This window comes from Peromyscus leucopus, chromosome X (assembly GCF_004664715.2).
Source record: "Peromyscus leucopus breed LL Stock chromosome X, UCI_PerLeu_2.1, whole genome shotgun sequence".
In the NCBI taxonomy this organism is placed as follows: Eukaryota; Metazoa; Chordata; class Mammalia; order Rodentia; family Cricetidae; genus Peromyscus; species Peromyscus leucopus.
This window is the reverse complement of record NC_051083.1, coordinates 23,445,917-23,458,381: the sequence shown is the minus strand read 5'-3', so window position 1 is coordinate 23,458,381 and position 12,465 is coordinate 23,445,917. Positions and strand designations below refer to the sequence as shown.

General features: G+C 42.2%; 1 protein-coding gene across 1 annotated transcript; it reads right to left on the bottom strand.

Annotated features, from left to right (window-relative positions):
* Window positions 1-6,553: 6,553 nt before the first annotated feature.
* On the bottom strand, window positions 6,554-7,720 carry LOC114687841 (uncharacterized protein C6orf62 homolog). Its single transcript, XM_028862478.2, has one exon. The coding sequence runs from the start codon at window positions 7,672-7,674 to the stop codon at window positions 6,985-6,987; it is 690 nt and encodes a 229-aa protein (XP_028718311.1). The 5' UTR covers window positions 7,675-7,720; the 3' UTR covers window positions 6,554-6,984.
* Window positions 7,721-12,465: the final 4,745 nt, after the last annotated feature.

Below are 12,465 nucleotides of genomic sequence, written 5' to 3'. Positions count from 1 at the left end.
ATGTTTCTTTTACATATGTGGGTGCCCTTGTGTTTGGGGCATAAATGTTCAGAATTGAAACTTCATCTTGGTGGATCTTTCCTGTGATGAATATGTAATGTCCTTCTTTATCTCTTTTGATTGATTTTAGTTTGAAGTCTATTTTGTTGGATATCAGGATGGCTACCCCTGCTTGTTTCTTAAGACCATTCGATTGGAAAGTCTTTTCCCAGCCTTTTATTCTTAGGTAGTGTCTGTCTTTGAATTTGAGATGTGTTTCTTGTATGCAGCAGAAAGTTGGGTTCTGGTTTCGTATCCATTCTGTAAGTCTATGTCTTTTTATAGGTGAATTAAGTCCGTTGATATTAAGGGATATTAACGACCAGTGATTGTTCATCCCTGTTATTTTTGTTGGTAGTGTGTGTGTACTTCCCTTCTTTGGGGTTTACTGTTGTGGCTTTATCTATTGCCTGTGTTATCGAGTGTGTATCTGACTTCCTTCGGTTGGAATTTTCCTTCTAGTGCTTTCTGTAGGGCTGGGTTTGTGGATAGGTATTTTTTAAATCTGGCTTTGTCTTCGAATGTCTTGTTCCTTCCGTCTATGATGATTGAAAGTTTTGCTGGGTATATTAGTCTGGGCTGACATCCATGGTTTCTTAGTGTCTGCATTACATCTGTCCAGGTCCTTCTGGCTTTCAAAGTCTCCATTGAGAAATCGGGTGTTATTCTTATGGGTTTACCTTTATAGGTCACTTGGCCTTTTTCCTTGGCTGCTCTTAATATTCTTTCTTTATTCTGTACATTTAGTTGTTTAATTATTATGTGTCGAAGGGACTTTTTTGGGGGGTCTAGTCTGTTTGGTGTTCTATAGGCATCTTGTATCTTCATAGGCATTTCCTTCTTTAAGTTGGGAACATTTTCTTCTATGATCTTGTTGGATACATTTTCTGTGGCTTTGAGTTGGTATTCTTCTCCTTCCTTTATCCCTATTATTCTTAGGTTTGGTCTTTTCATGGTGTCCCACAGTTATTGGACATTTTGTGTTATGGCTTTTTTGGCTTTTGTATCTTTTTTGACTGACAAATCCATTTTCTCTATAGTATCCTCTACATCAGAGATCCCCTCTTTCATCTCTTGTATTCTGTTGGTTATGCTTGCATCTGTGTTTCCTGTTTGTTTACTCAGATTTTCTATTTTCAGCATTTTCTCTGTTTGTGTCTTCTTCAATGTTTCTGTTTCCCTTTTTGGGTCTTGAACTGTTTCCCTCACCTGTTTTAATGCTTTTCCATGGTTTTCTGTAAGGGATTTATTGCTTTCTTCCACTTTTTATTTGTCTTTTCCTCTATTTCTTCCATTTTTTTGTTTGTCTTTTTCTAAATTTCTTTATTGATTTCTTCCACTTTTTTGTTTATATTTTCTTCAATTTAATTTTTTTCTTGAAAGGCCTCTAGCATCTTCATGATACTCTTCATAAGGTTGCTTTCTTCTGCTTCTTCTACTTTGTGGTGTTCAGGTCTTACTGTTGGAGGATTGCTAGATTCTAGTGGTGCTGTATTGGTCTTTATGTTGTTGTATGTACTTCTGCCTTGCCATCTCCCCATCTTCTCTAATTGGTGTAAGAGTGCCAGTGTCTGTGTGAGTTGCTGTTTATCCACTCTGTGCTTGTTGTGTCTTTGTCTCAGGGGGCCTTTCTGGGTCTAATCTTAACTCTTGGTCTAATTGGAGCAGGCAGATTCTGTGTCTCAGGGAGTTGCTCTTGGGTCATCCCAAGCTAGTTGATTTTGTGAGTCACAGATGCTTTCTTTCTCTTTTCAGGACTCTTGGTCCAGTCAGAGCTGATTGATTGTGTGTTTCAGGAAGCCTCTCTTGGTCCAATGAGAGGTGGCAGATTCTTCTTCTCAGAAAGCCACTCTTGGTCTAATGAGGGCTGGCAGATTCCCTGTCTGCTGAGGTTACTCTTGGTTCAGTGACAGCCCTTTGTCCAATGAGAGTTTTCTCTCTAGGCCTGATGAGAGCTCTAGGTCTGAATAGAGGTGGGGGTTGTTTTCAGGCCTCAGAAAGTGGATGAGGTCTCAGGCAGATGGGAATGTGGGCAGGGCATATAGATTGCAGGGTCTGCTGCTGAGTGGTCTTGGTATAACCAAAGCCTTCCAGCAGGAGCCCTGCTTGCTGGCTGGCAACTGGGGTCGAGTTTGCCGGGAGATGTTCCTGGGAAAAGCCTGGGACCCAGGGATGAGTCCTAGGGGCAGGCCTCGCTGAATATGAACACAGTCACTCACCTCTAGTTTCTGAATAGAGCTGGTGATTGTTTTCCAAGCCTCAGGAAGTGCTTGGGGTCTAGGGTGGATGGGAATTGGTGCACAGCCTGCAGATTGCAGGGTCTTCTGCTTAGGGTCTTGGTGAATGGGGAGCCTTCCTGCAGGAGTCCTACCTTTTTACTGGCAACTGGACTTTCTGTAATTTTTTTCTTGTTGAAATTAAACTTTTCACCATGGTAGTTCAATAAAATACAGGAGGTTATTCCAATTATTTGTGTCTGTTGAGATTTGCTTTGTGACAGAGCATGTGATCAGTTTTAGAGAAGGTTCCATGGGGTGCTGAAAAGAAGGTATATTCTTTGTTGTTAGGGTAGAACGTTCTGTAGATATGTTAAGTCTATCTGAGTCATAATGTCTGTTAGCTCCCTTATTTCTTTGTTAAGTTTCTGTTTGACAGACTTGTCCATTGGTGAGAGTTGGTTGTTGAAATCTCCCACTACTAGAATGTGGGGTTTGATATGCAATTTAAGCTTTATTAATGTTTCTTTTATAAATGTGGGTGCCCTTGTATTTGAGGCATAATACATGTTCAGATTTGAGACTTCATCTTGGTGGATTTTCCCTGTGATAAAGATGCAATGTCCTTCCCAGTCTCTTTTGATTGATTTTGGTTTGAATTCTGTATTTTTAGGTATTAGTATAGTTCTACCAGCTTGCTTCTCTAACATAATATTAGAGGGATCAGCCTTAATATTATACATCCTAGGGGCTCAGGAGAGAGAACTTCTAATGTCAAGGACTATTTTTGGGAAATAGAATCTCAGCACACCAAGCTCTATAGTCTACTTGCTTTAATTTCCTCTGGCATAGCATCCTTTATACACAGCTTCAGTTCTGTTCTCATGTCTGGCTCCTTTCTTGCCTAATTTCTCTTCATGTTTTTCTACTGCTCCCTCTAAGTTCTATCTTAATTCTCTAATCTTAATTCTGCCTCATCTAGGTCCTTTTTGCCTTGTTCTTACCCAGCTAGGACTTCCCCATCTGACTCTTTCCCATCTTCCATCTCGTTCCCCTAGTGCTCTTTTTTAGTCCTTCAATCTAGTTCTTCCCCATGTTGGTTTGTTCCTCTCAATTTCTTACCCATCTAGTTCTTTTATTCTTTTTTTCCTCTCTGTCCTCTCATGCTCTGGAAGTCCCAGTATATATACACTTACAAGCAATAATCCCTTGGCAGTGCAAAGCCAGGCTTCCAGGGTCAAATGGAGGAGTGATAAGAATCACATAGAGAGGCAGTAATTGTTAATTATCATTTGCAACCCAAAAGAGAAGAGATTAATGGGGAAATGAATTAACTAAAGGCTAAATTCGGTTAATATCTAAGAAGAGGGATCTTATGTGCTTCACTATAGTCTTAAACATAATTGGTAGAAAATGTTAAGACTCTGTAAGTTGCTAGGTCAATGGGAGAAAATAAAACTTCCTTCTTTTTTCCTGTGGATCCTATCTGTCCAATCTATCTGCCATTTTTCTGCCGGGTGTGGGAAAGTGTGCTTGGGATCTAGGCAACCTATGTACAGCTAGATGCCTATGGTGATAGTTAAAGGGAGATCTGGAACTAGAAGTAAGATTTGCGAAAGGAGGAAGTTAAGCTTAATTGGTACATCCACCAGGCCTTCTCAACCAGGTAGCATGGATGCTTAAGTCTGTTCTTAGAGAGTACCAAGGTATCTCTGATAAGGTACTTTCCTCCATCTGGGGATAGACCTGGCCAATGATGATAATTACACAGAGGCTTGAACTGGGGCTCAGGCTGAGCATAGCTGTTATCACAGAAGGTTATCTAAATATTCCTAGAATGGTTAGGTAAGGAGTTAGAGGCCGATAAAGTTAGTAAGGCTGTAATAAAGAAGGGTCTGAGCTAAATTGTGGCTTAACATCCACCTGAACTAGGCAGTGTCTCCTTGTGGAATTTACCTTAAATCAGGAGACTTGTATGTGGACTGTTATTACTGTTAGTCCTTGAAAGTAGCTAAGGGAGATATCTGATTCCAGAGGAAGCCTTTCCTGAGGCTGATGTAGCATGAATCTTAAAAGTTCTTATTAATAAAATCAAACCTGAGCCAGGTATTGGGGTGAACTGGAAGATCAAAGAACCAGAACAAACCATAGCTACCTCACCTCGCCAGATCCTCAGCTGGTCTTGTTTCCTCAGACTGGAGGCCTCTGAGTCTTCATCCAGCATGGGTCTCAGCTGAATTGCTGCTCAAAAGCCTGAATGCTTAACCAGGCCAAATGCTTCTAGTTTCTCATCTTCATGTCTTATAAACCTTTCTGCTTTCTACCACCACTCCCTGGGATTAAAAGCTCACTTTCTGGGATTAAAGGCATGAGTCACCATGCTTTGATGTATCCTTGAACACATGGATTTCTGCCTCTGGAATGCTGGGATTAAAGGCATGTGCTACCACTGCCTATCCTCTATGTTTAATATTGTGGCTATTCTGTCTCTGACACCAGATAAGTTTATTAGGGTGCACAATATTTTGGAGAAAACAATACCACCACAGTTCTCCAAATACCTTGAATGTGTATGTCCAGAGAGTGATCAGTCCACATTGTTAGCCCTTCTTAGGGAAAAATCAATTGGGAAAACTATGAAGGCACACATGATTTTCATAACAGAATACAGCTGATATATAACAAGCCAAATAACACCAAAAACTCCTTGGAATTTGACTTCCTCTGGAGGAATTCCTTGATTCATCCAGGTAGTGACTTGAGTTCTTAAGATATATTCCTTTGGCCCGTACCATGCTTCTTTTTGATTTGATTGGAAAGTCTTTTCCAGAGCCTTTTACTCTGAGATAATGTCTATCTTTGAAGTTGAGGTGTGTTTCTTGTATGCAGCAGAACAGATGGATCCTATTTTTGTATCCACTCTTTTAGCCTGTGTCTTTTTATTGGTGAATTGAGACCATTGATAATAATGGATATTAATGACCAGTGATTGTTAATTCCTGTTATTTTTTGGTGGTAGTGTTGTGTTTTTCCCTTCTTTGGTATTTGTTGGTGTGGGATTATCTATTGCCTGTGTTTTCATGGGTATATATAACTTCCTTGGGTTGGATTTTTCCTTCCAGTGCTTTCTCTAGGGCTGGATTTGTGGATAGGTATTGTTTAAATATGGTTTTATCATGGAATATTTTATTTACTCTGTCTCTGGTGATTGAGACTTTTACTGAGTATACTAGTCTGAGTTGACATTCATAGTCTCTTAGAATCTTCATAACACCTGTCCAGGACCTTCTGGCTTTCAGAGTCTCCATTGAGAATTCAGGTATCATTCTCATAGTTCTGCCTTTATATTTTACTTGGCCTTTTTTCCTTTGCAGCTCTTAATATTCTTTCTTTATTCTGTATGTTTATCCATTTGATTATTATGTGTCAAGGGGACTTTTTTTTGGATCCAGTCTATTTGGTGTTCTGTAACCTTCTTGTATCTTCATAGCCATTTCCTTTTTTTTATATTCATCTGAATAGGCAAGAAGTTTTCACCTATTTTATTTAGGTTTCATTTTTTTTTCCAAATTCCAACCAGAAGCTAAATACAAATAGAAACCAGTAAGCACTAGTTTAACTCCAATGGAGTAGGATCATTCCGATTTACTCCAATAAAAGTATGCAACCCTTAAGCAAAGCTTTTCTTCATTTCAAAGAAAAAAAAACAAAATAAAAATAAAAAAAGCTATACAATAGTCTTTCCTTATGTTCATTGCACAAATGAGTTCTGCTTTCAGAACTCTTGACACTCTGGTTATTTTTACAACGTAAGATCCCCACTTTATTTTTTTCTATTCCAAACACTCAACTTCTTTAGGATGGTGTAGAAACCAGTATTTCTGCAAAATTCACTGGATTTTTTTATTTGTAATTAAAATTTTCTAACACCAAAACAAAACAAAAACCAAAAAGTCCTCTACTTAGATGGTTTTTGCAGCTATGAATGTTCCTTGGTTTTATAGCTGCATTTAGCCACGCCAGACTCCAGATCTGCTTTAATGTGTGTAAACACATCTGCACACAGCAGAGTACTCTAACAGCAACTCAGGGAAAGAGATCTGGGAAAAAATACATGTACTAATGAGTACCAAGAAAACAAACATGGCCCAGTGCACATGAGGTAGAAGTACCTCAATGAGATGCTTTTTTTCATTAAGATTTCTTTCCCTTGGTTGTAATTTCTTTTTGTAACAACCATTCTGGTCATTAGAATGAATCTGACAGTGCTCTGAACAATGGTGATTATAGCAAAGCTATTAAGTTTTTAAGTGTTATTTATACCTGTTACATTCACTCTCACCCTCAATACTGATGACAGATGTCAGAGGCAAAAACCAGCACAAACATGAAGACCACAACACTGAGCATCACCTGTGCTTTCAGATACATTAAGCATTTCAGTGTACAATAGTCCTTCCTTCACATTTTAGTAAGATGCCGATGCAGTGCGGCAATCTGCAAAGCACCTTCTTTCACACAGTCCGTGCAGAAGACATATAATTTTTTTTTAAGTTCTGTGATACAAATGATTAAAATAAATCCAGGATGAACAAGTTTCAAAATGCATAGTGTTCTGTGCATGAGTCCATTTTCTTTAAACTCTGAAAGAAAGGTGGTAAGAAAACAAGAAAAGAAAATCACTGCTGCATTCTCTGGTCTTCTCCATTTTGCTGGTCAATGCTCTTATTTACTCTGGCATATAAGGACGGAGGTGATCCTCTTTGGTGCCAACTGCCCAGTGGGTGAGCTGTTCCTGTGGCAGGTAGAGGCAGATGCTGCATAACTTGAAGATGGTGGCTTTGTTTTTTGGAGTCTGAAAATGCTGTCTGTCAATGAAGAGAAACACTGACTGGTTAGGATTGTTGACAACAATTCCTGTCTTGTCCTTGCGGCTCAGTACATGCAGAAACTGTTTCTCATAGTCACCATGATGAAATTCAAATTTGGCCTGAACAGGCCTAAAAGGTTCATCAGATTCATTCCACCTAGAAAACAGGAGACAAACAATTTTCTCAATATCATTCCGAGGCCAAAGAATGAAATCCATCTCCTGAGTACAGCCAATTACATCCCTTCTCATAGACTGGTATCGAGGAGTATGGAGCTGTACCACATCCTTCTGCAGAAGCTCTATAGAACTTTCCAAGGAATAGCTGGAATCTCGCACACCTTTCAGAATATTTTCTTCATAATTATTTGTCATGACTGGTATAACCTCAGACACTTCAAAAAGTGCTGACTTTTTCTTCTTCTCCTTGAACACAAAGGCAATATACATCTTGAAGTCAAACTGGTCAGCTAGAGATTCTTTTTTCTTTCTAAGCTGAGCATGTAGTCTGTTCAGAGCTTGTTTCTTCTGGGAGTTTGGGTCCCCCATTTTGAAATACAGGTGGTACTAAAGCCTTTGGAAATTGTCACTAAACTATGGGCACTTTTTCTTAAGACTCAAGTATAACAGAAACAAGTCATTTTTTTCCTGCTAATATGATTGAATAGTTAAAATCACAACTGTAACCCCCAAACTGCACCTTCTGGCAATATTAGCAGACTGTCATACCACAGGGTCAAGAAACAAAAGTTGCTGTCCAGTCATGTTTGGACAATAATGTTTGGGGGAGAGATGGGAAAGGGGAAGGCGAGGAGGATAAGAAAGAGGAGAAAAAACTTCGAACTAACTTTCTGGAAAACACATTTGGCTAAGCTGCCAAAATAAAAGGCTTTGAGGGGAAAATGAAAAACCTATCATCAGGATTTAGGTGTGCAATAAAACACAGTTGACACCAGTCCAATCCTTGAAATCCATCCGGATTTTTCCCCCTTTCAAGAGAAGGGATTAAGAAAAGGAAAAAGGAGGGGAAATTGTGATGTTGTTTCCCAAATATAGAAAAGGAAAAAAAACAAAACAAAAAACAAAAACCACCAAAACAGGGTAGGTGAATGAAACTGAAATCCCCAGTTGGATTTTACCCAGCCAGATCCATGGCTGTAGTACCTGATTAATTCTTAGTTATTTCAGATTTCACTACTGCTATGTACTGTCAGTGCTTTGCTATTGATTACACTTGGTGGTGAGCAAAGAGAAAAGTGCAAAATCAGCAGAGAAAGAAGGGAAGAGGTACAGGGTTTCCCTGCAATCAACTACAGTGTATACCGGGGGCGGACAGCTGTTGCCCCAAGGAGCCATGAGAAAAAACAGCGGAGTCATTACCAACTTCCCCAACACCCACGTTTTCACCCTCAGGCGGCTGCGAACGCTGCTGCCAAGGAGAACCATGATGGCAGAGGGAAGGGGGGGGTCTATTAAACGATATTAATAGTTATTCCAGCTCTGTGATTAGCCCTGATTAATGCCCGGGATCCAAGCACCCTCAACCCTGAGGTGGGTTCTACATTCCCCGGGGTGCCCTTCGTATAAATTTGACCCCGTTCAGGTTCGGGATGGTGGGGAGTTCTATTATCTTCGTGTGAGCATGGCTGAGGCAATGGTGACGGGTTCTCCCACGTCCCAGGCTGGGCCCGGGGATCACCTGTCTTCGAACCCCAGGTCCCACCCCCACCCCTCGCCTTCAGCGGCGACTCACTCGCACCACGGGAGACACTGGATCACTCGGGTTCTCACTCATTTCACCGTGGAAACAATTCCCTCCCGGGTAGAGGAGGCAGAAAAGAGAGAGAGTTAAGTGGGATCAGTGGAGAAGGGTAAAGAAGAAAATAATCGTGTTAATAAGAATTACTTCTTAAAAGAAGCCCACCCACCCCCCCACCCCCCAAAAAAAAGAAAGGAATGAAGTTCCCGGGTTCCTGGATTGGCTCTTCCCGTTCAACAGCCCATGTTTCCCGAGTGGGGGCGGCTGGGTGGTTTCCCGAGGGGGGGGGGCAGAGGCCGGGATCGAGGCGGCAGGGCGGGGTCCCCCGCGGAGAGGAGAGCAGGACTCGCAGGCCGACGGACCGTCGGGAGGGCCTTCTAGCCGCAACCTGCGGGCGAAGCGGCGGCGGCGGCGGCGGGAGCGCTGCTCGTGGCGCGGGCGGGAGCCATGTCAAGAGAACACGACTAGCCGGGCGGTGGTGGCGCACGCCTTTAATCCCAGCACTTGGGAGGCAGAGCCAGGCGGATCTCTGTGAGTTCGAGGCCAGCCTGGGCTACCAAGTGAGTCCCAGGAAAGGCGCAAAGCTACACAGAGAAACCCTGTCTCGAAACACCAAAAAAAAAAAAAAAAAAGAGAACACGACGGGCCGACGGAGCCCCTCCATGCCCGCTGCGCTGCGCTCTGTGGCCGGGCCGCGCGCACTGATGCCGCCGCTCAGCCCCCACCTGGGCCCCATAAAGGACGCGGCGCGGGGGCTGGGGGGGAAGGGGGGAGGACGGCGAGGAAAAGAGGAAGGCGCGCAGAGGAAGGCGCGCGGGAGGGACTGGGAGGGGAGGGGAAGCCCTGCGCTATGGCCTGTCCGTGGGGTGAGCATGGCAGAGTTGTCTCAGTTGGAGCGTCGGCCTACTTCGCCCTACCTTCGGTCTGGTTCAGGCAGAAAAGAGTCCCAGAGAGCCCCGAGGGAGGGCGTTTCAAAAAAAAAAAAAAAGAGCCGGCGTGGAGGAGGGCGAGCATCCGCGGGGCCACAGACGGCCTCGTTGTCCCACCGCCCCCCCCAGCACTGGAGTGGCTGCAGAAGCGGCGGCGGCGGCAGCTGCCTCGGGAACCTCCCGGGTCAGGGCTGAGTCGCGTTTGCCATTTCCTTCTTTAGGTTGGGGAAGTTTTCTTCTATCATTTTGTTGTATATATTTTCTGTGCCTTTGAGTTGGTATTCTGCTCCTTCTAGTCCTTTTTTTTTTTTTTTTTTTTTTTGGTTTGGTCTTTTCATGGTTTCCCAAATTTCCTGGACTTTTGTATTATGACTTTTTTGGCTTTGGTGTTTTCTTTGACTGATAAATCTATTTCCTCTATTGTATCTTCGATGCCAGAGATTCTCTTTTCCGTCTCTTGCATTCTGTTGGTTATGCTTGCATCTGTAGTTCCTGTTCATTTTCTCAGATTTTGCATTTCCAGCATTCCCTCAGTTTGTCTTTTTTATTGCCTCTATTTAAGTTTTCAAATCTTGAGCTGTTTCCTTCATCTGTATAATTGATTTTTCTTGACTTTCTTTGAGAGATTTATTGATTTCTTCCAATTTTTTGTTTGTCTTTTCCTCAATTTTTTCAAGGAAATTTTTCATTTACTCTCTAAAGACCTCTATCATCTTTTAAAGTCATTTTAAGGTCGATTTCTTCTGCTTCTTCTGTGTTGGGATGTTCAGGTCTTGCTGATGTAGAACCATCAAGTTCTGATGGTACCATGTCGGTATTTATATTGTTGACTGTATTTTTGCACAGGAATCTAACTATCTCTTCCTCTACTTTGTTCAAGTGGTGTCTGTGTCTGAGAGAGCCTCTTTTGGTCTGATTAATACTCTTGGTCCAATGGGAGCTCTTGGTCTAATCAGGGTTTTTGGTCCATTCAGTGCTGATGGACTCTTTGTCTCACAGAGCAGCTCTTAGTCTAATCAGTGGTGGTTCTCTGTCTCAAGGAGCAGCTATTCCCAATCAGTGCATGTTGGGCTTATAGTTCCAGAGGTCACTGGTGCCACAGGAGATGATTCGTTTGATGAGTAGGGTGGGGAAGAATCTGTTGCCCAGTCTCTTGGGCTTCACTCACCGAGGGACAGGGTGAAGGGCATGGAATGTGCTCCTGGGCCCTAGTATTTAAAGACCTGGTATGCCTAGTCCAGAGATGGGGCTCTACCTGTTCCCAATTGGTGCAGGGTGGGCTTGTGGTTCTGGTGATCACTTGTGTGTCAGGGGATGGTTGTCTTGTTGAGGGGGTAGGGTCAGAGGCAACTGCCTGGTCCCTGGGGCTCCAATGGCTGGAGGGAGGGCCAAGAAATGTGCCCCTGGGGCTTAGGGCCTAGAGACCTGGTCCACTCAGTCTGGGGATGGAGCTTGACCTGTTCCCAATCAGTGCAAGGTGGGCTTATGGTCTGGTGGTCACTGGTGTTGCAGGGTGGTAAGAGAAGAGGCAGTTGCCCATTCCCTGGGTCTCCAATGGCTGAGGAAAGGGGCATAGAATGTGCCCCCAGGACGTAGGGGCTTGAGTCCTGGACTGCCCAGTCCAGAAATAGGGCCTTACCTGTTCCCAATTACTGCAGGGTGGGCTTATGGCTCTGGATGTCACTGGTATCCCTGAGGCCTAAGGTTTAGAGAACTGGTCTGCCCAGTCCAGAGGTGGGACCTTACTTGTTTCCAGTCAGGGTGCAGGATGGGCTTATTGAGACAAAACCTTTCAAATGCTCAGCTTAAAACATTGCTTTTTTCCAAATGCTACTAAAAATCTTGGCTTTGCCTCCCAAAAAACCAAACAGGTGATCAAAACCTTGTCTCCTAAAAGACATTTAAAATACTAATACAATTTATCAACAAATCATTTTAAAAATCCTTATAAAAGCAAGTTAATATAGTCCATACACTGAACATTGTTTTAGATATGGAAAAAAAACTTATGGGCTAATAAAAAAGTTCTTTGCCTCTTGAACAAACAGACTGCAATGAATAATTCCTTTGCAAATCTAATAGAGAGACAAGGAAACAGACATTCAAAAGGAAATGACTGATTTATAGATGGAAATCAAATTTCAGAAAATCTAGCCATATTACAAAATAGTCATGTCATTTGAAGGTTCTCTGTAAGAAAACAATGCTAAATTAGAATGCTTGTCTAGTGAATGCACTGATATTTGTGAGAACATTCTGAGTTAAATAACTCATGGTCAGAGTATATCACAGCTACTACTAATAATAAAATCATGAGTTGAGAAGCTAATCAATGAGGTGAAAATATTCTTCCTCAGAGTAACCTGATGAAGGGTATGTTTCATGAATGAACATCTATGTTCTTAATTGCTTTCAATAGAAGCAATTTTGGAGAACAAATAACCTTGCTAAGAAATATTGAGCTAATAATAATCTATCAGCAATATCAGCATTGTTAAAAGAATTTATGGCAAATACAGCTTTAAAAAAATTAAGGAGGTAGAAAATTGTCTCTAAGTTTGATGATGAGTATGGAATAGAGGAATGTCAACTCTAATGACACTCCTGTAGAGGAACTGGAGTAATACGCAGCTAAATCAATTTTCCTGATAT

Coding starts and splice junctions, on each gene's coding strand:
- LOC114687841 (XM_028862478.2), bottom strand. CDS start 7,674: ATGGGGGACCCAAACTCCCAGAAGAAACAAGCTCTGAACAGACTACAT.